Here is a 27,925-nt window from a genome sequence, read left to right as displayed (position 1 = left end):
GAGGAGAAAAAAAAAAAAAAATTGTTTGATAATTTTTTCGTTAAAGTGAAAATTCGTCTCCCCCCCCCCCAAAAAAAAAAAAAAACAAAAAATAACGGGCAGAGCACTGCTGAGAGCACTCTCGAAGAAAACAAAAAATTGACCAATCAGGTTAAAAGAGGAGTTTATGAAGACAAGAAGCGGACATTTTTATTTTCAATTTAGATGATGTCGATAAAGTAAACAAAATCACCGGCTTCGATATTTTGTTCTATGTTTACAATTTTTTTTAATATTTAGGGCAAAATAATGTGTTTAGCAATTGTGCCGATCCTCAAAAAAATTCTCCGGAATTTGTAACGCTAAACTTGCATTCAACCGGTTAAAGTACAGAATAGGTACAAAGCACCCTCCCCTGCCCATGTTTTTAAATAAGGTTATTTCAGCACGGATCAATAAGTGCACTAGTACCGATTGTCTTAAATAAAACTACTTGATCGATTTACGTGATTTTTGGAATGACCTTTTCATGCAGTACGTACATTAAAGATTTTTATAGTAAAAAAGATTACCATTTATAAACTTGCACCTATAATTTTTAAAACAATTCTGTAATGACAGCAACATTAAATTTATAAAATTTAATCGAATTTTAATGAAACTTTAAAGCAACTTTGAAGGGGAAACAAATTTAAATGAAATCGAAACACCATTATCTAATTTAATTTCGTGCTTTGCTTCGGTCAGTTTAAAATAGCGATTTCTCCTGATGAAAATCACGACAGGTGCGAAAAAAAAAAAAACAAAACAAAAAAAAACCCTCAATTTTCGGCGATAAACTGGAGAAAATACAAAAAATCCATCCAAAAACAAATCGTATTCATGCAGGGTGATCCGTGCTGAAATAACCTTATTTAAAAAGCCATTCTTAACATGGGAGTGTTTTGTACCTATTCTGTACTTTAACCGGTTGAATGCAAGTTTAGCGTTACAAATTCCAGAGAACTTTTTGAAGATCGGTACTATTGCTAAACAAATTATTTTGCCCTAAATATTTTTTGTTTAAAAACTTTAAACATGGAAATACTATTAAAAAAAAAAAAAAAAAAAAATAGCGCGGATCACTTTGCATTAGCATCAAATCGTAAAATTTGCGAAGTTAAAAAATAAAAAACAAGACAATAGTCCAAAAATTATTTCCTTGTAAAAATTGCTTCCGAAGTCGAACTGCGTATTTCGCTAGAGGTGTAGCACAGCACTCGTGTACGTCAGCCTGTTTTTAATTTTCGTGTTTTTAATATTCATAAGAGTTAAGTAAGCCAACGTATTTAAATCAAAAATGGTACTCATGCACTTAGTGATCAGTGCTGAAATAACGTTATTTAAAAAGCCGTTCTTAACATGGGGAGGGTGTAACCTTACAATTGAATAAAAATTCAAACTTTAAACTTGGAAATACGATTTAAAAAATAGCGCTGATCAATAAGTGCACTAGTAGGTTTGTCAGATACTTCGTGAAAAATATTGAATAATTCGACCGTCTTTCCAAGCTTATAAGTACTCGAAAAATAATTCAAACCCTAATTTTTTTTTCTCACTTAAAGGAGCAAGGACTTTTTTTTTTATTTTATTAAAGGGGTTTGTATTACTGTACACAGATTCGAAAAAGTTGTCAACAAATATATAACAAATAAATGTTATCAAAGGCAAGATAAATTACTTGTCTACCAAACTGGATATAATTTTCGTGTTTTTATTCAATGTAACATGTTTATTCAGCTCGAAAAGCATACAGTGTTTACCGATGTATTGGAAAATTCAAAATGGCGGCCGACTCTTTAACACGGTAAGTTCGGAAAAGGTGTAATAATAATTAAACTAGACAAAATACCGTTAGAAACTCGCTCAATATATGTTACCGTGACATAACTTAACATATATTCGGTGTTTTTTAAATAGTATTTTGTCTAGTTTATTATTTATAAAAACACCTTTTCCCGAACTTAACGTGTTAAAGAGAGAGTCGGGCGCCATTTTGAATTTTCCAATACATCGGTAAACACTGTATGCTTTCCGAGCTGAATAAACATGTTACATTGAATAAAAACACAAAAAATATATCCAGTTAGGTAGAAAAGTAACTTATCTTGCCTTTGATAACATTTATTTGTTATATATTTGTTTTTTGACAACTTTTTCGAATCTGTGTACAGTAATACAAACCCTAGAAAAGTTTTAAACTTGGGACTTCAGAGGTAAATTTCCAAAAAATTTAAATTAGAATATATTTATTGATCGGGTTTGTATTACTGTACAGATTCGAAAATTTTGTCAAACAAATATATAACAAATGTTATCAAATGCAATAGAAGTTACTTTTCTACCAAACTGGATATATTTTGTTTTATTCAATGTAACATGTTTATTCAGCTCGAAAAGCATACAGTGTTTACCGATGTATTGGAAAATTCAAAATGGCGTTAGACTCTCTTTAACACCGTAAATTTGTGAAAATGTGTTATAAATAATAAACTAGACAAAATACTATTAAAAACCCACTGAATATGTCAAACTGTCACGGTAACATATTGAGCGAGTTTCTAACAGTATTTTGTCTAGTTTTATTTATAACACCTTCTTCCAAACTTACCGTGTTAAAAAGAGAACCGGGCGCCATTTTGAATTTTTCAATACATCGGTAAACAGTTTTTCGAGCTGAATAAACATGTTACATTGAATAACACTAAAAAATTATCCAGTTTGGTAGAAAAGTAACTGATCTTGCCTTTGATATTTGTTATCTATTTGCTTTGTGACAACTTTTTCGGATCTGTATCGTAATACAAACCCGAAGTTTGTTTTCTACCTAACTGGATATGATTTGTTTTTATTCAATTGAACATGTTTGTTCAGCTCGAAAACAATACAGTGTTTACAGATTTATTGGAAAATTCAAGATGGCGTCCGACTTTCTTTAACACGGTAAGTTTGGGAAAAGGTGTTATAAATAAAAAACTGGATAAAATACTGTTAAAACTCAATATGTTACCGTGACATAGGTTGACATATTCGTCGTATTTTTTTTTTATAACACCTTTTCCCAAACTTACAGTGTTAGGGGGAGTGAGGCGCCATCTTTAATTTTCCAATACATCGGTAAACACTGTTTTTCGAGCTGAATAAACATGTTACATTGAATAAAAACACGAAAAATAAATATATCCAGTTAGGTAGAAAAGTAACTCCTCTTGCCTTTGATAACATTTGTTCTATATTTGTTTTTTGACAACTTTATCGAATCTGTGTACAGTAATACAAACCCTACTGATCTGTTATGTTCAATTTGTGATATATAAAACTGAGTTTTTAATAGAGATTTCAAAATGGGGTGGGGTGAATTTAAAAGTTTGTCTAAATTATATTCGGTTTATTGGAAAGAGCATGAAATTTCACATTGACCCTGAAAATATCGTTAATATAGAATCAATAGAACAAAGTACGGTACTGGTAGCGGTTTTAGTTCCATGCCGAACACAAAAGAAAAAACGTTCTCCCTCTACCTACGCATGCGCAAAGAACATGTTTTAGTTGCCATAGTAACTAAACGATCATGAATTTTTATCGACTTTTTATAAGTTTTACTGTTTATGAATATGGAAATAAATGAAATTACACATTTAGTAATATTTTCTTATATTTACATTTTTTTTAAATGAAAAGTCGATAAAAGTGAGACAAACAGTAAAACGTCGTCATTTAAAAAGAAAATGCTATTAAAAAACAAAAAGCCGATAAAATGGAGACATTTTTTTCTTTTAATTTAATATTCATAAACAGTAAAACGTCATTTAAAAGGTAAATATCCAGATCCGCTACTACAGAACACAAATTTGTTTTTTATAGGTAATTGAGGTCGCTGACAACGAATCTGATAGTCAAACTTGGGACAAATTTACCGTTTGCATGGTATTAACCCTCAGAACAACTTTCCATTTTGCAGCTTCCGACGACGGCTTGCTTCACCTAGCAAACTTCCTTCTCACATGGCGTACCAATCAAAAAATTACGGACTGACATTTTTTTAATGACGCCTTTTGGACAAGATCAAAGTGTAGTATCTGTTCTTCAGATGCTGCAGTCTGCACTTCATTTTCTTGTTCTCTTTCGGTGAAAGAGAAATCCTTCACCACTGAGACAATTTTTATTTTTGTACCTTTTCTCCACGTTAAAAAACGACCCTGGTGTCTAACTCTGTCCCGTGGGGAGGCATAGTAAATAGGTACAGTTAAAGAAAAGTACAGTTTAGTTAAACGTTTTTCCGTAAGTAACGCACCGACAGGGTTTGTATTACTGTACACAGATTCGAAAAAGTTGTCAAAAAACAAATATAGAACAAATAAATGTTATCAAAGGCAAGATAAGTTACTTTTCTACCTAACTGGATATATTTTTTGTGTTTTTATTCAGTGTAACATGTTTATTCAGCTCGAAAAACATGCAGTGTTTACCGATGTATTGGAAAATTCAAAATAGCAGCCGACTCTCTCTCTCGGAGAGGGTACGTTTGGGAAAAGATATTATAAATAATAAACTAGACAAAATACTGTTAGAAATTCGCTCAATATATGTTACCGTGACATAAGTGGACATGTATTCGGTTGTTTTCTAACAGTATTTTGTCTAGTTTATTATTTATAATACCTTTTCCCAAACGTACCCTCTCCGAGAGAGAGTCGGCTGCCATTTTGAATTTTCCAATACATCGGTAAACACTGCATGTTTTTCGAGCTGAATAAATATGTTACACTGAATAAAAACACAAAACATATATCCAGTTAGGTAGAAAAGTAACTTATCTTGCCTTTGATGAGATTTATTTGTTATATATTTGTTTTTTGACAACTTTTTCGCATCTGTGTACAGTAATACAAACCCCACCGACATTTACCAATTAGAACACCATTTAACAGTTTCCGAAGATTTTACTGTTTACATTGAGGGCACGAGCGGGGGGGGGGAGGGCGGATGTGATGTTGCTTGGTGGCGTCGTTTATGCTACAGCGTGCATGCGCGTAGCGTAAACGGAAGCTGCAAAATGGTGGAAAGTAGTTCGTGGGTTCAGGGGTAAATACCATGCAAACGGTAAATTTTCCCCAAGTTTGACTATCAGATTCGTTGTCAGCGACCTCAATTACCTTTATAAACCACATTAGAGTGGTCGGTGTTCTAGGTGTATCAGAATTTTTGACACCCCTAACCCGAAACTGCGAATATAAAAATCTCGTAATTTGTTAAAAGTGGGTTATTTGGGTTTGTATTACTGCACACAGATTCGAAAAAGTTGTCAAAAAACAAATATATAACAAATAAATGTTATCAAAGGCAAGATAAGTTACTTTTCTACCAAACTGGATATAATGTTCTCGTTTTTATTGAATTTAACATGTTTATTCAGCTCGAAAAGCATACAGTGTTTGCCGATGTATTGGAAAATTCAAAATGGCGGCAGATTCTCTCTTTAACACGGTAAGTTTGGAAAAAGGTGTAATAAATAATAAACTAGACAAAATACTGTTAGAAGTTCGCTCAATATATGTTACCGTGACATAGGTTGACATATTCGGTGGTTTTTATTAGTATTTTGTCTAGTTTGTTATTTATAACACCTTTTCCCGAACTTACCGTGTTAAAGAAAGCATCGGCCGCCATCTTGAATTTTCCAATATATCGGTAAACACTGTATGTTTTTCGAGCTGAATAAACATGTTACATTGAATAAAAACAAAAAAAAAATGCATCCAGTTTGGTAGAAAAGTAACTTATCTTGCCTTTGATATTTGTTATATATTTGTTTTGACTTTTTCGAATCTGTGTACAGTAATACAAACCCGTAAAGGGTTGTAAATAATTTACTCAAATTGAAGAGAAAAGGTCAATAATATTCAAATTAAAAAAAAAAAAAAAAAAAAAAAATTTTTTTTTTTTTTTTTTACCTGTAAATTTGAAGTTTAAAACTTTTTTTTTTTTTTTTTTAGATCTCTAGCTATGGTATAGCTGGAAATATCTTCTCAATTATTAAATCATTTCTTTCTGATAGGTTCATAAGAGTAGTAGTTGAGGGGCAAAAATCAGAGGCCCACAGTATTAATGCCGGTGTCCCTCAGGGGTCCATCCTGGGCCCAACTCTTTTCTTGATCTACATTAATGATCTTCCAAATCACATCCTTACATCATTTGTAGACATTTATGCTGACGACACTACCAAGTTCTCTCCAATTCTCTCTCCTCTGATCTTGAGCATGTAGTACAATGGGGAAAGGAGTGGCTGGTTACTTTTAATGCATCTAAAACCAAGCTTCTCTCTTTACATCATCAACATTCTGATCCCCATCTGGCATCAATTGAAATGAATGGCTCTCGTCTTCAGGAGGCCTTAAATTTTGACAAGCTTCTGGGCTTGACCATTACTCCTGATCTTAAATGGAACACGTACATTAAATCTGTTGCCAAGGCCGCTGGAAAAATGGTGGGATCTTTCTATCGATCCAGTAGATATCTCACTGCTGATGCATTCTCTATCTATATAAGAGCCAGGTACGTCCAAGGATGGAATACTGTTGCCACATCTGGGCAGGAGCTGCTAGAAAGGACTTGTCCTGCCTTGATAGAGTTCAAAATAGACTTTGTAGTCTCGTAGGAGATGTCCTTTTCTCTTCCTTGCAACCTCTATCTCACAGAAGAGATGTTGCGAGTTTGTCTCTGATGTATCGTTATTTTCATGGAAAGTGTTCGACTGAGCTTCAATCTATGGTCCCCCCTCGCAAAACTTTCACAAGAAACACTCGTCTAGCTGTAAACACTATCAATAATTCCCTCCACTCTTTATCTGTGCCTAAACCTAAACGTAGATTCCATGAACAAAGCTTTTTTATTAGAACTGCACGCCTGTGGAATTGTCTTCCGTTTTCCTGCTGACTACAATATGGTTGTCTTCAAGTCTAACGTAAATAAGTTCTTGATGAGCCGTTCCATATAAGTTATCAAATTTAACAAATCTTCATTACTAATGATTATTATATTGTCCAATTTCTACTGTACACTCTTTAACCCTTATCCTTGAGTGGCCTCTTGGCCTTGATAAAGTGCTGATACCTATGAGAGGAAAAAAAAAAAAAAAGTCCAATGTGAACAAGTAATTGAATCGTCCCCCCTAAGTAATCCAAGTTACAAAATTCCCACTGTTTACTATGCTAAAATCACAATGACTAATGTATACCTATTAACCCTTATCCTCGAGTAGCCTCTGGGCCTTGATAAGTGGTGACACCCATGTCAAGGAAAAAAAAAAGTTAAGCCTTTAATTGAAAAGAAAATTAGGGCTTGATTTACATTCTTCGATAAGTTATAAGCTTGGAAAGACAGGGGGGGGTCGAATAATTCACGCCTCCCATTTTGAAATGTATTAAGTAAATTTATGTACCAAAATCTTATATATCACAAATTGAAGAGAAAAGGGTCAATAAATAATACATTCAAATTTAAAACAAAAAAGTTAAAACCTTAAAAAAGTCGACTGTTTATGAATAAATGAAATTACTACACATTTATTAATTATAATTTTATCGAATTTTTTAAAATCAAACATTTAATAAAAAAAAAAAAATAAAAAAAAGGGTGCTAGTGCAGTAGTGCAAGTGCACTTATGATCGGCGCTATATTTTAAATCGTATTTCTAAGTTTGTTTTTTATTCAATTGTAAGGTTAAAGTAGAGAATATGGCAACTAAAACATGTTCTTTGCGCATGCAACTCAGTTTTTTTTATGGTGTTCGGCATGGAACTAAAACAGCTACCAGTACCCAAAGTACAGCTATTTAAAGTTTGAAAATATTAAACTCGTAAAATTCAATTAGTTCCACTAGTTTTGTTTTTTTTAATATTACTTTATACAACTTTAATAGTTTATTTTGGAAGTATAATCCATAAAGAAAATAAAAAAACCCACATTGAAAAGAGAAATTGAGAGTTTTTTTTTTTAATTTTATTCGCAGTTTCGTGTTAGGGGTGTCAAATTCCTGATACACCTAGTGCACTAGCACAAATAAAATAAAATGTTACGCGCAGGAGAGACGATGCTGGCCGTTTTGGAACTTTAACGGCCAGGACTAAGAAAAATAAAAAGCTGTTTAAACAGTTTTTTTTTTTTTTTTTTCGTGTGTGAATTCGGGTAGTTATCAATGTTTCGTTTTTATTCTGGAAGACAGTCTGGTAACCTAATTGGAGTCAGCAATTAAACACGTTTACCTTAGTTACAATAACGAGTAGATGGAAATCTGAACTTTGGTTACGAACCAAAGTTTAAAGGCTAGAAACGATGAAAATTAGAACACTAGTCATTTCTAAAAATACTTAACCGCATGAAAATATAGAAAGTGAAGAAACAATCGTGAAAAAGTGGGTGGCCCTGAAAAGGGCCGTTTGGGAATTTTGTTTTCGGAGAAATGCTTTTTACTTGGCACTGGTGTATTTGGTGACGGCTTTCGTTCCCTCAGAAACAGCATGTTTAGCCAACTCACCGGGGAGAAGGAGACGGACAGCGGTCTGGACCTCACGGCTACTAAGGGTTCGTTTCTTGCTGTAATGGGACAGACGGCTGGCTTCATTAGCGATTCTCTCAAAAAGATCGTTCACAAAACTGTTCATAATAGACATGGCTTTGCTAGAAATTCCAGTGTCAGGATGAACTTGTTTCATTACTTTGTAAATGTAGATCGAATAACTTTCCTTCCTCTTCTTTTTCCTTTTCTTGCCATCACGGGCAGGTTTAGCCTTACCGGCTTTCTTAGCGCCTTTCTTGCTAACTTCAGTTGGGGGAGCCATTTTTTAATTCAACAGCAGCAGCAGAAAAACAACAATGAAAACAAATTCACTCTCTTCCATTTTATATGAAACAGACCGGCTCCCAGCAGCAATCAAACTTCACACTCAAATCTCTCGCATTTGATTGGCTAGAAAATAGCAAAACTACACAAAAATCTATTATAAACTTAAAACCGTTTTTTTTTAGTGGTAAAATAATCATCAGCCGCCAGGAGCCGATGTGTGCGTATTTAAAGCAAGTTGCGGGTATTTTAAAAGTATTCATCGTTTGAGTTTTTGAAAAAGCACATCTTCTTCTAAAAAAAAATGTCAGGTCGTGGTAAAGGAGGTAAAGCAAAGGGAAAGAGTAAGACTCGTTCATCCCGAGCCGGACTTCAGTTCCCCGTTGGTCGTATCCATCGTCTCCTCCGTAAGGGTAACTATTCTGAGAGAATTGGTGCCGGTGCTCCCGTATACTTGGCTGCCGTCATGGAATATTTGGCCGCTGAGGTTCTTGAGTTGGCTGGAAATGCTGCAAGAGATAACAAGAAATCGAGAATCATCCCCCGTCACTTGCAATTGGCCATCCGTAATGATGAAGAATTGAACAAATTCTTGTCCGGAGTAACCATTGCCCAAGGTGGTGTCCTTCCCAACATTCAAGCTGTCCTTCTCCCCAAGAAAACGCAAAAAGCCTCTAAGTAAATTGTACTTTGCAAGCAAAAACAAAACGGCCCTTTTCAGGGCCACCCACATAATCCGGAAATCTTTTTTCGTCGATCTTGCTTTAAATATGCGATTTCTTAACGTCTAGCGATTATCTATAAAATACTAGGGTTTCTATTACTTTACGCACAGATTCGAAAAAGTTGTCAAACATGTTATCAGATGCAAAATAAGTTCCTTTTCTACCTAAGTAGATGCTAGTGCAGAGTGATACACGCATTTTTTAAAAATCCTAGTTGCCAGTTTAATTCAAGTTTTTTTTTTTTTTTTTCAATTTTAAGAGTGAAGTAAAGACTACGTACAAAATACCCTCCCCTCCCCATGTTAAAGAATGACTTGGTAAATAATGACATTATTAACGTCCGGATCACTCTCTGCACTAGTACCGATGTTTTTAGTCTTATTTGATGTAACGTGTTTATTTAGCTTGAAAAGCCTTGTTAACTGATGCATTTGAAAATTAAAAATGATGCCCGACTCTTTGACACTTTTATTTTTAACTCCTTTTCCCGAACTTACCGTGTCAAGAGTCGGCGCCATTTTTAACTTTCCAATACATCTGTAAACCCTATTTCGAGCTGAATAAATCTTAATAAAACAACTTGCCTTTGAATACATTTATTCAACTTTTTTGAATCTTACAATTTTTTTTTCTCGGAGAACTTCATTCCATAACGGATAGAATTTTTCGATATTTTCATCGATTCATATCGCAAAAGGGTACTGGTCGCGATTTGAGTTCCCTGCCGAATGAACACCATAAAAAACACTGACTTCTCCCTACGCATGAGCAAAGGACATGTTTTTTATCGACTTTGTTTTACTGTTTATGAATATTGAAATAAAAGACATTACTACACATTTATTAATAGCATCTCACTTTTATCGACTATTCTTTTTTTAATAGCATTTTCTTAAAATGCTCTGAAGAACTGCAAGCACTTGTGCCCCCACGACGTGAACACCCTCGACAGACCCGACAAGCTGCAAAATCCCACCCCACACTGTAGAGATTCCTAGATGTAAAAGATCCTTCTACTCCAGTAGTTTCTTCCCCAGAACTGCTAGACTTTGGAATTCCATTCCGGGTCACTGCTTCCCCAACTGTACTAACATGCATAAGTTCAAGTGCAACGTGAACCAATATCTCGCTGCCCTAATCCCTACATAGTACCCCAGTAGATGTTTCCCCTGATAGTAGCCCCCTACACCAAAGTGGCAATGTGCCTTGTTTTGGGTGAAAATGTAATAATAAAAAAAAAAAAAAAAAAATGAATATTAAAATAATTTCCCAACTGTTTTCATTTCTATTTGTTGAATGAAACTTTTTTTTTTTTTCATTACAACAATAGTTATCGACCCCGGTTCTTTGGCTGACAAACGACATCTGTCGGTGGTTCTTGAAACTAAATTACACGCATTCTGTTCATGTTACTGACATGCAGAAGTGCCAATGGTGCCTTGGTGCCATTGTAAATTAACACTCTTAGCTAATTCCGTAAAATGAGATTCTACTTTTTTTAGGCGAATTTGCATAATATCCCACTTTTATCGCCTTTGTTTTTAATCACTTTTATCGACTTTCTTTTTAAATGACGACGTTTTTACTGTTTATGAATATTTAAAAAAATTACTAAACATTAATAAAAAAAAAAAAAAATGGGTGCTAGTGCACTTATGATCCGCGCTATATTTTAAATCGTATTTCTAAGCTTAATTAAAGTTTAATGTTTTTTTTTAATTCAATTGTAAGGTTACAGTAGAGAATAAGTACAAAACACCCTCCCCATGTTAAGAATGGCTTTTTAAATAACGTTATTTCAGCACGGATCAATAAGTGCACTAGTACGACAAAATGGTACGGTAAAACAGTAAAAAAAAAAAAAAAAAAAAAAGTCGATAAAAGTGAGATATTATTGTGTAGTAATTTCTTTGAGGCGGTAAGTTTGGGAAAAGGAGTTATAAATAAATAAAAAAAAAAAACAACAACAATACTGTTACCATGACATAGGCTGACATATATTCGGCGGGTTTTTAACAGTATTTTGCCTTTTCCCAAACTTACCGTCTCCGAGAGAGTTGGGCGCCATTTGGAATTTTCCAATACATCAGTAAACACTTTTTCGAGCTGAATATAAACACGAAAATTATATCCAATTTGGTAGAAAAGTAACTTATCTTGCCTTTGATAACATTTATTTGTTCGGTACTTGTACAGTTTAGTCAAGATATCAAAAACTGAAAATATCGAAAAGTTCAAATCGTATATATCGGTTATGGATAGAAGTTCTGAAAAATAATTTCAAAGTATTTTATTTTTCTTTTTACAGCGAAAAAAAAAAATTTGATACGAGCAAAATTTTCGATTTTTAGGAAAAGCTAATATTAAAGATGGGAAGGGGTATCAGCGCTTTAAAAACTGGAGTTATCTCCCTTTGGTATTTCTAAAATTTAAACTTTTTTTTTTTTTTTTTTTTTTTTAATCAAAGATGGCCGCCTTCAACGCGCTCTCACGTTTTTTCCGCTGTAAGGAAAATACTACTTGATGAAATTAATTTTTTTCGGAGAATTCGTTCTATAACGAATACATACAATTTAGACTTTTCGGTATTTTCATTTTTTAATGTCTTGACTAAACTGTACAAGTATCATTTGTTCTTTATTTTTGTGACAACTTTTTCGAATCTGTACAGTAAAACAAACGGTAAAACTATACAAACACCGTGACAGCGAATTAACCCTAACCCTGTCACGGTGTTTGTATAATAATACCAAACAAACACCTTTTCGATAGTTTTATTTTATGTCTTTATTAAACTTTGAGGGTTTGTATTAATGTACATAGATTCGAAAAAAGTTCTCAAATATATAATAAATGTTATCAAAGGCAAAAGAAGTTACGTTTCTACCTAACTGGATAATTTTTTAAAAGTTTTTATTGAATGTAAACTTTATATCAGCTCGAAAAACATACAATGTTTAACGGTGTATTTGAAAATTGCGACTGGCGAGGCAGCGGCACTCTCTGGTAAACTTGGGAAAACTAGCTAAAACTAAAATAGACAAAATACTGATAAAAACCCACCGAATATGTCATGGTAACATATTGAGCGAGTTTTTAACACTTTATTTCTTAAACTCATTTTTCAAAGTTTAAGAGTGTCCCGCCATTTGGTATTTTCGAATACATCGGTAAACACTTTTTCGAGCTGAATAAACATGTTACATGACACTAAAAAATTATCCAGTAAGGTAGAAAAGTAACTTATCTTGCCCTTGATAACATTTTTTTTTTTGACAACTTTTTCGAATCTGCTGTGTTATACAGCAATACAATCCTCAATTTGATACTGTATTTACTTACTTGCTTTTAATATTTTCCCCGCTAAATTATTTCATTTTATTACATTTGCCTAAATAAACATGAGAACTCAGCGCTAGTAGGAGTAGCCATTTTAAAAGAAAAAAAAGTTACCCATGGTCCACGCTCACTCTGAAGTACTAGCCATCTAATTGACGGATGAGATAGACATTCACAATCATATATTAACACTGAATACACTGCGCAATTATTCTTGGTCAAAATAATCGATAGAATTTTATTTTCCTTCTCTAGATTTATAAAATCTGGAAACGTTATACTTGATCATCTTCCCGTATACAGCACTAATCGACAGGACACGTTCGCACCCGAAATATATTGATTTTACACGTCACCAACATACAAAGCACAGTAAAACAAAACAAAACAAACACGCATATTATAATTAGAGAAAACGTTCGGGAGAATATGGTGGCCCTGAAAAGGGCCGTTTGAAGAGAAGTGTTGAGATTTAAGCTCTCTCGCCTCGGATACGACGAGCCAACTGAATGTCCTTCGGCATTATGGTGACACGTTTGGCGTGGATGGCACATAAGTTCGTGTCTTCGAAAAGACCAACCAAGTAGGCTTCACTGGCCTCCTGAAGAGCCATCACAGAAGAACTCTGGAAACGGAGATCGGTTTTGAAGTCTTGGGCGATTTCACGAACCAAACGTTGAAAAGGAAGTTTCCTGATGAGAAGTTCGGTGGATTTTTGATAACGTCTGATCTCACGGAGAGCTACAGTACCGGGCCTGTAACGATGGGGTTTTTTCACTCCACCAGTGGCTGGAGCACTTTTACGTGCGGCTTTGGTGGCCAACTGCTTACGAGGAGCTTTTCCTCCGGTGGATTTACGGGCAGTTTGTTTAGTACGAGCCATTCTCAAGTAAAAAGTAATTCGAAAATCGCGCGATGCCCATTTTATACTGCTGCTGCTGATGAAGCCCGTTGATTTTCCCTTTGTTAGGTGCGCGCAAAATGTTTAAATATTTTGATTTTTCTCATTGGCTAATAGGAATGACGTGTTATGCTTTCAACTACGTCCGCTGAATTTAGTGACATGACGTATATATATTGCATTGTGAGTATTTCTAAACGTTATATTTAAAGTGAACACTTGCTTAAATATGTCTGGTCGTGGAAAGGGAGGAAAAGGTTTAGGAAAAGGAGGTGCTAAGCGTCATCGTAAAGTACTTCGTGATAACATCCAGGGTATCACAAAACCCGCTATCCGTCGTCTTGCCCGTCGAGGTGGTGTGAAACGTATCTCTGGTCTGATCTACGAAGAAACTCGTGGTGTCCTAAAAGTTTTCCTTGAAAATGTCATCCGTGATGCCGTCACTTACACCGAACACGCCAAGAGGAAAACTGTCACCGCGATGGATGTCGTGTACGCTTTGAAGAGACAAGGAAGAACCCTTTATGGATTCGGAGGTTAAGCTACTCATCTAACGACGAAAATCCAATCCAACGGCCCTTTTCAGGGCCACCAACTTTTTCCGAAAAGTCTTTATCCAAACTGCAATTATGCATTTTTTTTTTTTTTTTTTTTTTTTTTTCGGTTATGGTTAACTTTCGTCATCCGTTGTTTACAAAGCCATTTGCCGGAAGTTTTATTTACGGATGGTCAAAACCGTATAGAATGAACCTTTTTTTTATATAAGTTTTATTCAAACACGCTTTATTTGAACTTAATGGACTTTTGGTCGACCTAGACGAGAGTACCCAAAATGGCCGACCAGGACAGATATGACACGTGACCGGATGTAATGGAAGAAATATCTCGTGTATTTAATTTAAGCCGTCGTTTCGTATCTTACAACATATACAACAAATACTTTATTGTAACTTTTTCTTTAATAATCTATATTTAATAAATATTTATATAAAATTATCAGAATTGAAAAAAAAGCCAAGCTGGCAACCCTGATAGGCACTTGAATGTACTTTGGCAACACGGCTCTAGCTGAAATAATTTATTAAGGAAACAACGTAAATAAATAAATTAGAGAAAAGGGAAAAAAAACAATTAGCTGCATGGCGTCGTCTGCTGAAATTTACGGCAAATGAGTCGTTTATAAGATATGCAAAAAAAAAAAAACGGAAAATTCATCGGCTCTAGATGAAGGGAAAAAAAACATAACGAATGAAGGTTTTTGTTCATATTTTTTTAGACAGGGTATTTATTTAGAAAAGGAAAAAAAAAAGGTTTTTGTCCATATTTTTAGAAACCCCACTGAAATTTGCGGAAGTAGTCACAGCACAGGTGTCTGTGAAACAAAATCGAACATAATTCGCAGTATAGTGTGAATATGGAGCTTTGACTTCTCGAAAAAGGTGCCCTTCCGCACCGACATCCTTGTACCACACATAGTGCATCTCCAACAAACTGTGTCGAGTTTAAACGCTGCAGATGGCCTGATACACATTGAATGTCCACAATCACATATTTTCTGGGTGGACACGAGCTGTTTACTTTGGGCATACTGTAATCCTTTCTCCTGGGTAAAATTGAGGAGAATTTCCATTCTTGGAGAAGTAGCCATTTTTTACAAGCGATACGGTAGAGAGAAGAGCAGTGGTGTTGCCAAAGTAAATTCAAGTGCCTATCAGGGTTGACAGCTTGGTTTCTTTTTCAATTTTGGCTTCAAATTTGGCTTTTTTCTGATAATTTTATAAATATTTATAAATTATTAAAGAAAAAGTTACAATATCTCAGTCCTGGTCGGCCATTTTGGGTACTCTCGTCTAGGTCGACCGGACTTTTTTTTGTATTTATTAACTGTTTTATTCTTATGAAACAAAAATAGAATTTTTATATTGACATATTATGGACTGTTTTTCGAACATCGAAATTTTAAAATTAGTTTTATTTAAAAAAAAAAAAAAAAGATGGTTTTTTTTTTTTTTTTTTTTTTTTAGTAAATTTTTTAAATTTTATGTTATAAAAGATCTATAAAGTCAATTTTTTATATGAATGCAAAAAATTGTTAAAGAGTTAAAATAAACAGACTTTTCATTAAATATATTTAAAATAAATTATAAAATATCTGGTTATCTTTCAGATGCAAGGTTCCTTGTTTACTTGCAGTTGTAACGATGTAAGATTCCGTGGTACGGGAGACCAAATCGGCCATAATTTAAATATTTAAATTTATTTACTGAATTTAAATATTTAAATTGATATACTGTTTAAATGATAATATACGTCTACGATGTTTTTATTGGCGCTTTTCTTCGTATTTTTAATATTTTTTTTGCACCATTTACAAGTTTAAAAAGTTCACTTTTTTATTATTAAAAACACATTTCATGAAAACACTCATTATAAAATGTTCACGTTGTTTAATTAAAAGTTCTCAATTTTAATCTAATAATTTTGTTATTTTGTTACAAATTTCTAATAAAGATTATTTTAATTTTAACGGTAATTTGGTTTTCATTATAAACTCCGTAATGTTAAAGGCTTTAAAATCACTTTAAATAGTAAATCAATTTTAATATTTAAAAAAAAAAAAAGAGAAATCAACAGGAAAAAAATCTCGTGTGAAAACATTACGAGATACTTTTTCCGTATAATTAATAAATGTATCTTTATTTTACTATTACAGTATTAAAAAAAAATGTATTTAAAAATACGAAGAAAAGCGCCAATAAAAACATCAGACATTTTGGCCGATTTGGTCTTCCGTACAACGGAATCTTACATCGTTAAAACCGCAAGTAAACAATGAACCTTGCATCTGAAAGATAACCAAATATCTATAAAGTCTATTTTTTATGTCTGTAAAAAATTTGTTAAAGAGTTAAAATAAACAGACTTTTCGTTAATATCTATAAAATCTATTTTTTATCCCTGTAAAAGTTTGAAAAATTCAAATAAAGTTTAGAATTTAATTTAAAAAAAAAAACACTTTTTTTTTTTTAAATAAAACTAATTTTAAAATTTCGATGTTTGAAAAACTCCATAATATGTCAATATAAAAATTCTATTTTTGTTTGATAAAAAGAATAAAACAGTTAATAAATACAAAAGTCAAAGCCTGTTTGAATAAAACTTATATATAAAAAAAAAAGGTTAATTCTATACGGTTTTGATCATCCGTAGATAAAACGTCACTTCCGGCAAATGGCTTTATAAACAACGGGTGACGAAAGTTAACCATAACCTTTTTTTCATTTATAATTACCTTTATTTTATTACTGGGAGTTTTTCACTTTCTCATCAATCATTTATCTAAGGTACAAGTTTCGTCAACCGACATTTTATCCAGAAATTTTTTTTGAATACGTATCCTTTCAAATTGTCGCTCGACACGTAGCAATCACTTAAAGAGAAACGGAATTAGGTGCGTGCAAAATGAATAACCTCAAAATTTAATCTTTTGACTACCTTTTTTTTTTTTTTTTTTTTTTTTTTTTAAATTCGAAAAAATCCGGAAATTTACCAATCTTAATTTTCAGTTTATCAAATAAACCCTTTTTTAAGGCCCGTCTCGCCAGAAAAAAAAGGGGTTATACGTAAGACCGAGACGCCGTCTCGGTCTTACGTATAACAATATTTCAGATTTCAGTGTCTTGCAGTTTCCGTCGCAAAAAAGTTTTCATATGGAGAAATTACGGTTTTGTATTACTGTACACAGATTCGAAAAAGTTGTCAAAAAGCAAATATATAACAAATAAATGTTATCAAAGGCAAGATAAGTTACTTTTTACCAAATTGAATATATTTTTCGTGTTTTTATTCAATATAACATGTTTACTCAGCTCGAAAAACTGTTTACCGATTTATTGGAAAATTTAAGATGGCGCCTGACTCTTAACCACGCTAAGTTAGGAAAAAAGTGTTATAAATAAAAAAAAAAACTAGACAAAATACTGTTAAAAACTAGCTCAATATTGTTACCGTGGCATAGGTTGACATATTCGGTGGATTTTTAACAGTATTCTGTCTAGTTTTTTTTTTTTTTTTTTTTTTTTTTTTTTATAACACCGTTTCCCAAACTTACCGTGTTAGTCAGGCGCCATCTTAAATTTTCCAATGCCTTTTGGTCAAGATCAAAGTGTAGTATCTGTTCTTCAGATGCTGCACTTCTATTTCTTGTTCTTTCGGTCGAGGAGAAATCCTTCACGACTGAGACAATTTTTATTTTTGTACCTTTTCTCCACGTTAAAAAACGACCCTGGTGTCTAACTCTGTCCCGTGGGGAGGCATAGTAAATAGGTACATACATCGGTAAACACTGTATGGTTTTCGAGCTGAATAAACATGTTACATTGAATAAAAACAAAATATATCCAGTTAGGTAGAAAAGTAACTTATCTTGCCTTTGATAACATTTGTTATATATTAGTTTAACTTTTCCGAATTTGTGTACAGTAATACAAACCCGAAATTACTTTTTCGAAAAGTGGGTGATCACTTAGATGTAAATTTAACTTAAAATGAGCACCCACTTTCTGGTCACCTGAGTGTAGGGGGCATTTTTTTTTTTTTTTTTTTTTTTTTTTTTTTTTTTTACTAAAACGTTTTGGTAATCATGAAGAGAGCCTGTTTCCTCTGTTTGCCTATAGGTGGCGTTAATGTCTGTCCACCCAGTTACGGAAGCACAAAATGTATATAATGGCACCGCACCCGCACCGTTGAAATAAAAATAAATGTTTTTGTTATATTTTAATTTTAAACATGTTTTTTGTTTTGTTTTTTTACAAACATATTTAAGTTTTTTGTTTTTTTCAAACATACGTTTTTTTTGTTTTGTTTTTGCAAACATTTACGTTTTGTTGCTGGTTTATTTTCAAATATTTACGTTTTTTTTGTTTTAATTTTAATTTTTTTTTTTTGCAAGCATAAATTAAATGTTTTTGCTATATTTTTCTTTTAAACATATTTATGGGTACAACCGTTTTTCCGCGAGTATTTTTTACGTTCTTATAATAACAAAATCAACGTTTTTTCTTTTATCATTTTTTTATGGACCCCACCCCTTTTTTCTTAATTTTTTTTTATTTTACCTTTTCTGCGAGTATTTATATATATATTTGAAAAAGGATATTGTAAAACCTGAATCTTACTTGAAACTACTATCAAAAAAATAGCGCGGTACAATAAGTGCATAAGCAAACTTTTCTAAAAGAAAAATATTTCAAAAATATTTAGTTTATGCCTGCAAAAAAAAAAAAAAAAAAAACCTAAATGTTCGAAAAAATAAAACTTAAATATGTTTACAAAAACAAAAAAAAACGTAAATATGTTTGAAAAAAACAAAAACAAACAAACTTAAATATGTTTGCAAAAAAAAAAAAAAACAAAAAAAAACATGTTTAAAATTAAACATTTATTTTTTTCAACGGTGCCATTGCCCATTATATACATTTTGTGCTTCCGTAACTGGGTGGACAGACATTAACGCCACCTATAGTCAAACGGAGGAAACAGGCTCTCTCTTTCTTCACGATTACCAACGTTTTTCGATTTCTGGGTTTGGGTACTGGTAGCGGTTTTAGTTCCATGCCGAACACCATAAAAAAAACTTCTCCCTCTCCGTACGCATGCGCAAAGAACATGACATGTTTTACTTTTATCGACCGACTTTCTATCTTCAAATAGCATTTTTTAAACTTTTTCATTTAAAATTTAGACAATTTCAATGAATAAAATAAATCATTTATCATTACTATGTTTTGTGTGTGGGATGAAATTTTTATTTAAAAAAAAAAAAAAAAAGTTGATAAAAGTGAATGAATGGTGCGAAACATTGATTAAATAAACCAACGTAAGTAAATTTATTATTCTATCACCATTTCTATCACGGTAAAACGTCGCCATTAAAAGTGGTGCATGGTGCAAGTATGGGCCACAACAAATCTTTTATACAATAAAAATCGGTACTGGTCGCGGTAAGAGTTCCCTGCCGAACACCCTAAAAAAACAATGGTATTATTTTACTTTAAGGCCCGTTTCACGTTCGTATAATTTTTTTTTTTTTTTTTTTTTTTTTTAGATTTCGGTGTGCTAAAAACGAATCTGAAAACCGTTTCCGTCTAGAAATTTTTCGAAAAGTGGGTGATCACTTTTCCATGTAAATTAACCTAAAATGAGAACCCACTTTCTGGCCACATGAGAGAGGGAGCATTTTTTGTGTGTTTATTTGCTAGAAAGTTTTTGATTTCTTTTGCATGATATTAACCCCTGAACTCTGGGACTATTTTCCATTTCACAGCCGCTTTCGTTTACGCTACACGCGAGCATAAACGAAAGCTGTTAAATGTGCATTCGCGTACCAAACTGCTTTGTTTGGCGAAAATTTAAAATTAGACGAAAAACAAGTAGTTCTCCAAGTACGAAGCCATGTAATTCTGTTATCACGGGTGGCCATTTTGAACACGCAAGCGCGCGCACAGGGCATACGCTCGTAAAATAGTTTTTTTTTTTGTTTTTTTTTAATTTCATGTCTTTATTGAAAGATAAAAAAAATCGAAACTTTTTAGCCAATAAACATGCCCCCCCCCCTCTCTGAGGTTGCCAGAAAGTGGGTGTCCATTTTAAGTTAAATTTACATAGAAAAGTGATCACCCACTTTTCAAAAAAAGTAAATTTCTTCATATGAAAACTATTTTGCGACGGAAACTGTTCAGTTTCGTTTTTAGCACACCGAAATCTACAAAAAATATTGCGTTATATAAGAACGTGAGACGGGCCTTAATGTAAAATTTTACCAAAACAATAACTTCTCCCCGCGCAGCCGCAAAGGACATGTTTTAGTTGCCATAGTAACAACACTTTTTATCGACATTGTTTTACTGTTTATGAATATTGAAATAAAATACATTACTACACATTAATAATATCTCGCTTTTAATCACTTTTATTGACTTTTTAAAACTTTTTTTTTTACTCTTTTTAAATGACAACGTTAATGTTTATGAATATTGAAATAAAACATGTATTTGTTATATATTTGTTTTGACAACTTTTTCGAATCTGTGTACAGTAATACAAACCCCAATAAATATTACCAAAGGCAAGATAAGTTACTTTTCTACCAAACTGGATATAATTTTGGTGTTTTTATTCAATTTAACATGTTTATTTAGCTCGAAAAACAGTGTTTAACGATGTATTGGAAAATTCAAAATGGCGCCCGACTCTCTTTAACACGGTAAGTTCGGGAAAAGGTGTTATAATAAACTAGACAAAATACTGTTAGAAATTCGCTCAATATGTTACCGTGACATAAACACCTTTTCTGAAACTTAGCGTGTTAAAGAGAGTCGGGCGCCATTTTGAATTTTCCAATAAATCGGTAAACACTGCATGTGGTACTGGTCGCGATTAGAGTTCCCTGCCGAACGCCCTAAAAAAACACTGACTTCTCCCCACGCATGAGCAAAGGACGTTTGCCATAGTAACTAAACGATCATGAATTTTTATCGACTTTGTTTTACTGTTTATGATATTGAAATAAAAGACATTACTACATATTTATTAATAATCTCACTTTTAATCACTTTTATCGACTTTTTTTTTTTTTTTACTGTTTATGTGTCACTTTTATCGACTTTTCTTTTTTAATAGCATTTTCTTAAAATGAATATTAAGATAATTTCCCGACTTTTCATTTCTGTGTTTTTAGTTTTGTGTGTTGAATGAAACTTTTTTTTTTTTTCATTACAACAATAGTTATCGACCTCGGTTTTTTGGCTGACAAATGACATCTGTCGGCGGTTCTTTAAAATTGTTTAGTTACTTTTCTTTTTAGTTTATTTTAATTTTATAATTTATAAATTTTGAATGGTGCGAAAATAAACAAACGTATGTAAATTTAGGTATTCCGGCATAAAGCTCGAGACAATAGTCTCTAACCCCCCTTTCACAACAAAAGGAACTAACTTCCCTATACACCGCTTTTGGTTACTATGGGAACAGTTAATTTTTGTGATGATTCGATTTTTAATAATAAACACATTTTATTATTTTAAACAATATACAGGACATTTTAAAAGTAAAACAATATTTGTTGAATAGTAATTATTAAAGAAAAAGTTAAAATGATTTTTTTTTTTTTTTTTGGCCTTTTTTTTATCTAAAAAATATGGTTTTGTCTTTGAATTTGGCCTTTTTTGCTGAAAGATTTGGCTTCAAACATTTATTATAGCCTACAATATACAGGATTTTTTTTAAAAAGTATAAACAATATAATCACATATTTATTAATTTTTGTAATTCGAGGAATAAACCAATAAAATCTATTTTGTTTTTTATTATAGATTTTTTTTATTATTGTTGTTGATTTTCTTTTTAATTATTATTTGATCTGAAAACCCGCGCAAATTAGTATCCTTGCCGCTAATTAATCGAAAAATCGTACGCGTTCTGCTGCACTCATGGAGAAAATTGTTGATGTTATACCTGCAGCTGACCTGTGTTTTTTTTTTTTTTTTTTGGAGTATTCTCTCAAAGACATCCTGTTACAAATAAATAACAGAATGAAAACGCTCGAATGGTTAGCGAAACATGGCCTAATCGCAAATCAAAGCATTTGCAATAAGTGTACGCATCAATGTCGGATGCTTTTGCAAAGGAGAGATGCACTGAAATGTAGAGATGGCTACTGTTGGGCTTGTCCTGTAAGAAATTCTCTTATTCGTTTTTGCCTATGGCAGAATGAAAGAGACACAAAAAAGCAACAAAGGCTCACCTTAAATCCAAGAATAATTTTATTTACAAAAGGGTAAAAATGGAGTCCATATTGCAAAAGAGTGCCCTCTTTAGCTTCTGCCAAATGGCGGGTAGTTCATGCCTTGAAAGGCGAAGGTAGTTTTCTTCTTGTTGAAGATGCTGGTAGAATCGGCCGCTCGTTGAATTGGTTGAGGGTTCTCGAAATCTTTCCAGATTGTCGATACGAACAACGCACTGTTCATAAAATAATATGCCCCTTTGCGGGCAATGATAATGAAGTAATTATTCCGTAGAACATTTTAGCCTCTGGCTAGTATCTGCATTTAAATGAGCGGAGAAATAAATGGGGTGGAACCCTTCCTTAGTTCATTAGGCCTTGAGCGAGATTTCGCGTGTCGGCTTTGCTCGGCATCATATTGAAATCTGTTTGAAACACAAAATTCCCGCCACTTCTGAATCCTCCGCAGCAACTGGACAACGTAATACTATTGGTCGAAATAATCGCGTGATTGTAAATCACGCGGTTATCGCCCTTGCATTCTGAAATTTCTAACACACTGCCAAAGGAAGGAAGAGAAAGAAATGGATACTCATTTCTTTCTTTTTTATCGGGAAATTAAGGATTGTTGCCTATTTGGAAAAGTTATTACAATGAAATTCTGTCCCAAAGGACTTAATATTAACACAATAATAGCAATTAAATTCAATGTGTGTCTGTTGTCAATCTGAACTTATAACGATCTCTCTATGGCAAACAGAGAATTTATTAGTAATAAAAGGTATGACTCTACTGATGAGTCTATAAAAGGAATATACAATTATTAACTTGGTGTTTGGTCCGCACAATCCGGACACACCCAATCTTCAACGGTAACTTGTTGGTCGACCCCGACACAACTAAAATGGTACCACTCATTGCACGAGTCGCAACACACCATAGGTGTTGTTCCGTCGTTGGCGACTGAACATGTGGGGCAAAAGAAGGGGCCTCCTTCTTCCGCAAATTTTGTTAATGCAGGTTCAGGATTGTTTTATCTCTAAAGGATAAATATTTTTTAAGGAATGAATTTGGACACAACCGTCTTTCAGCACTGAGGCCAAACGAACCTTGCTTGAAAGGCGAAGGTAGTTGAGACCCAGTGGGTGCTTTGTACAGTAGAGAATTAATTCTCTTACATATAACACAGTCACGGAGAACCGACTTCACCGCCTGTCTCCCTTGGGGGATCCAAAAACCCGATAGCCTCACCTTGCTAAGGGTTGAATTTGCTCCCATATGGCAACAATTCTGGTGAGCTTCAATAATGACCAATTTGGTCAGGTGGGTATTTTTTCCTAATATAGGAAATTTCACTTCATATGGAAAAACCTCGGAGTTCTGAATACGTCCTTGAGTCCATATCAGTCCCTCCCTATCTAGGAATAACCCAAGGGCCGTAACTTGGTGGAGCAACCCTATTCGAGGGTTGTTGCAAATAAGCAAATTCTGTGGGAAACACTTCCCTTTGTAAATGAGAGAAGAGCAACAATTTAGCTCTCTGGACGGTGTCAGTCTTTCGGTGACGTAATTTATCACCGAATCTCACAACTTTTTCTTAGACATTAATAGCCTTAGTTAATGAGGAAAAATCAGATATTTTAATTGGCAAGTGATTCTCGTTAGAAGCAGTTTCATCCGAGAACATACATGTTACCATCTTCCTGTTAACATTGTTAAGACAAGGCAAGGGGGATGTGGGACAGCTGATTTCAACTTGATTAAGCCAGTCTGGTCCGCAGGTCCAAAATTTGAAAAATTGTTTGAACTTAGAGGCAGTAATACCTCTGGTTAAAAGATCAGCTGGATTATCTGACGAAGGAACATATCTAAATTTAGGGTTTATCCCATATTTAAGTTTAATGTTTTCAATGAACTTATTAATGTCTGACATGCGATTTTCAATTAATATATTTTTTTGCAGCCTTCCCATTCAAAATCCATGACAGGGCTACTTGTGCGTCAGACACGACAAAAAAGGATTCGATATTGATAGGCGCTAGAGCACTCAAAACTTGTGGAATAACTTTAAACGCTAGAAATATAGCTAATAATTCCAAAACAGGTAGTGATTTTCCCTTGATGGGTGCCACTTTTGCCTTGGCGAATATCAAGGAACACTGAGCACCTTGTTTCGCATACACGGAAAACCCATAAGCATGCTTAGAAGCATCGCTAAAGCAAATAATTTCAACAGGGGATTCTGCTAGGAGAGTACATCTAGGAAATTCAAAGTCCCCTATACAATTCAGCTCGTTGGCATGTTCTTGCCACGTGGCCTTAACTTCTTCAGGGATTTGTTGATCCCAAGACAACTCCTTCACAGGATTTATTCATTATTTCTCTGCGACCACTGTTCGGAAATTTAGCGAACAGAATTTGAGCTATTAATCTTCCTGAGGTGGATTTATCTGTAAGAAAATCTGTGCCAAAGGAATTATCCATTTCCGTCAGTTCAAGTTTGACTCGCTGGACGAAGATTCTGATATCCCTCAAAGACGCAAAATGGTCTGGTTGAGGAATAATGTCATCGAATATTTTGTTCATAATTGCTGAAGGATTTAAATATTTTTCCTTCAGACACTCCAAGGCTGCTTCGTAATTCTCGGGAATCACATCAAACCTAGAAATAATATTAAACGCCTCTCCTGATAATTTGGATTTTAGCAATAATAATTTATCTGCACTTTTCATGTTCGCAGTACAGAATTCAAATTTCCTTAGGAACCCACGGAACTCAAACTTATTGGGAGTTGGATCCCCACTAAAGGGGGGGCACTCCAACTCCATTTTCATGGGAACAATATCCCTTGATTTCTCAATCTCCGGCTGGAGCTCAGCCAATCTATCGTGGACTCCCGCTTTAAACATTTCGAAATCTCGACATATATTTAGTCTTTCCTCATCTGGGGACTTGAAAATTAACTGATCTAATAAATCGTCTATTTCAGACAATCGTTTCTCGATGTCGGAAGAAAAATTATTTATACAACGCCCGTACATCCAATCCAAAGAAGCCGTTATACGAAACCTTTTAGCTTCTATTCGACCAAAAAGATTTGAATTTGCCATGTTCGAAGGACACGACACGAGAAAAAAAATGGCCGTTCCCACGTGGGGTAATAAAATCAAAGGGCGCGAAAAGAATTCTCCGACGAGAACCACTACTATCTGAAGGGGGTTACGTCAACAAAATTCGAAACTCTCAATGAACAAGGAATTTAACCCCATAAGAAAAGTTCAGACCGACATTCGACAACACATTTCAACAATGAATCAATTATAAATTCAAGAATCAATATATAATTTTTTCCATACATTATTTAAACGATTACAATTATCGTAAAATATTTGAAAGGTATTTTTTTTTTTTTTTTTACGAATTAAAACTTCAGTTTACAATTTACATGAAATAATATTTATTTTCAATGAATAAGTTCCTTTATGGACCATTACAATTTAATATAAAAATGAATATTAAATATTATTATTATTTATTTTTTTTTTTTAAAGGCGACACAATGAAAGGAAAAAAATCCAAAATAATGTGGGGGGGGGGATCGAAATCTTATGCAATAAAACGTTATTACTCATAAGAAAAAAAATTTGAGGTGGGGGGGGGGAATATCTTTTGCAATAAAAACAGTGTAAGAAATTCTCTTACTCGTTTTTGCCTATGGCAGAATGAAAGAGACACAGAAAAGCAACAAAGGCTCACCTTGGTACTGGTCGCGGTAAGAGTTCCCTGCCGAACACCTTCAAAAAACAATTACTTCTCCCCGCGCAGCCGCAAAGGACATGTTTTAGTTGTCATAGTAACAACTTTTTATCGACATTGTTTTACTGTTTATGAATATTAAAATAAAATACATTACTACACATTAATAATATCTCACTTTTAATCACTTTTATCGACTTTTTAAAACTTTTTTTTACTCTTTTTAAATGACAACGTTAATGTTTATGAATATTGAAATAAAATACATTACTAAACATTAATATCTTTCTTTTTTTTTTACTGTTTATGTGTCAATTTTATCGACTTTTCCTTTTCTTATATTGAAATATTATATATATGAAATATTGAAATTATTCTTATATTGAATATTGAAATAAAAGACATTACTACACATTTATTAATATCTTCTTGAATATTAAAATAATTTCCCAACTTTTTTCATTTCTATGTGTTTTTAGTTTTGTGTGTTGAATGAAACTTTTTTTTTTTTTTTTTTCATTACAACAATAGTTATCGACCCCGGTTCTTTGGCTGACAAACGACATCTGTCGGCGGTTCTTGAAATTTATTTACCACAAAATGGTGATAGAATAATACATTTACTTACGTTTAATCAATGTTATTTTCTTTTTTAAATAGCATTTTCTTTTTAAATGACGACGTTTTTACTGTTTATGAATATAAAAAGAAAAATTACTAAACATTTATTAATAAGAAAATGGGTGCTAGTGCACTTATGATCCGCACTATATTTTAAATCGTATTTCTAAGCTTAAAGTTTAATGTTTTTTTCGTGCTGAAATAACTTTATTATTTAAAAAGCCATTCTTAACATGGGGAGGGTACAAATTCGCCTAAAAAAGTAGAATCTCATTTTACGGAATTAGCTAAGAGTGTTAATTTACAATAGCACCTATGGCACCAGGCACCATTGGCACTTCTGCATGTCAGTAACATGAAGCGAATGCGTGTAATTTAGTTTCAAGAACCGCCGACAGATGTCGTTTGTCAGCCAAAGAACCGGGGTCGATAACTATTGTTGTAATGAAAAAAAAAAAGTTTCATTCAACACACAAAACTAAAAACACATAGAAATGAAAAAAGTTGGGAAATTATCTTAATATTCATTTTAAGAAAATGCTATTAAGAAAAAGTCGATAAGTGAGACATAAACAGTAAAAAAAAAAAAAAAAAAAAGATATTATTAATAAATGTGTAAAACGTAGTCATTTAAAACAGAAAAGAAAAAGTCGATAAAAGTGATATAAACAGTAAAAAAAAGAAGATATTATTAATAAATGTGTAGTAATGTCTTTTATTTCAATATAAGAATAATTTCAATATTTCATATATATAATATTTCAATATAAGAAAAGAAAAAGTCGATAAAATTGACACATAAACAGTAAAAAAAAAGAAAGATATTAATAAATGTTTAGTAATGTATTTTATTTCAATATTCATAAACATTAACGTTGTCATTTAAAAAGAGTTTAAAAAAGTCGATAAAAGTGAGATATTATTAATGTGTAGTAATGTA

At 33.1% G+C, this 27,925-nt stretch overlaps 5 protein-coding genes across 5 annotated transcripts in view; 2 read left to right on the top strand and 3 right to left on the bottom strand.

Annotated features, from left to right (window-relative positions):
- Positions 1 to 27,925, bottom strand: part of LOC145249518 (epoxide hydrolase 4-like) — a 142,404-nt gene that overhangs the window by 100,649 nt on the left and 13,830 nt on the right. The window lies entirely within an intron of this gene.
- LOC145249514 (histone H2B, gonadal-like) lies at positions 7,988 to 8,858 on the bottom strand. The gene has a single exon (XM_080111129.1). It carries the CDS (start codon positions 8,856 to 8,858, stop codon positions 8,487 to 8,489), a length of 372 nt encoding a protein of 123 aa, XP_079967255.1. The 3' UTR covers positions 7,988 to 8,486.
- Positions 9,165 to 9,568, top strand: LOC145249512 (histone H2A-like). The gene has a single exon (XM_080111128.1). It carries the CDS (start codon positions 9,165 to 9,167, stop codon positions 9,540 to 9,542), a length of 378 nt encoding a protein of 125 aa, XP_079967254.1. The 3' UTR covers positions 9,543 to 9,568.
- LOC145249511 (histone H3) lies at positions 10,456 to 13,807 on the bottom strand. Its single transcript, XM_080111127.1, has one exon. The coding sequence runs from the start codon at positions 13,805 to 13,807 to the stop codon at positions 13,397 to 13,399; it is 411 nt and encodes a 136-aa protein (XP_079967253.1). The 3' UTR covers positions 10,456 to 13,396.
- LOC145249515 (histone H4) lies at positions 14,055 to 14,649 on the top strand. Its single transcript, XM_080111130.1, has one exon. It carries the CDS (start codon positions 14,055 to 14,057, stop codon positions 14,364 to 14,366), a length of 312 nt encoding a protein of 103 aa, XP_079967256.1. The 3' UTR covers positions 14,367 to 14,649.

This window comes from Euprymna scolopes, chromosome 28 (assembly GCF_053919585.1).
Source record: "Euprymna scolopes isolate OS-2025 chromosome 28, ASM5391958v1, whole genome shotgun sequence".
NCBI lineage: Eukaryota > Metazoa > Mollusca > Cephalopoda > Sepiida > Sepiolidae > Euprymna > Euprymna scolopes.
The sequence above is the reverse complement of the archived record's forward strand: the minus strand, read 5'-3'. Positions and strand labels throughout refer to the sequence as shown.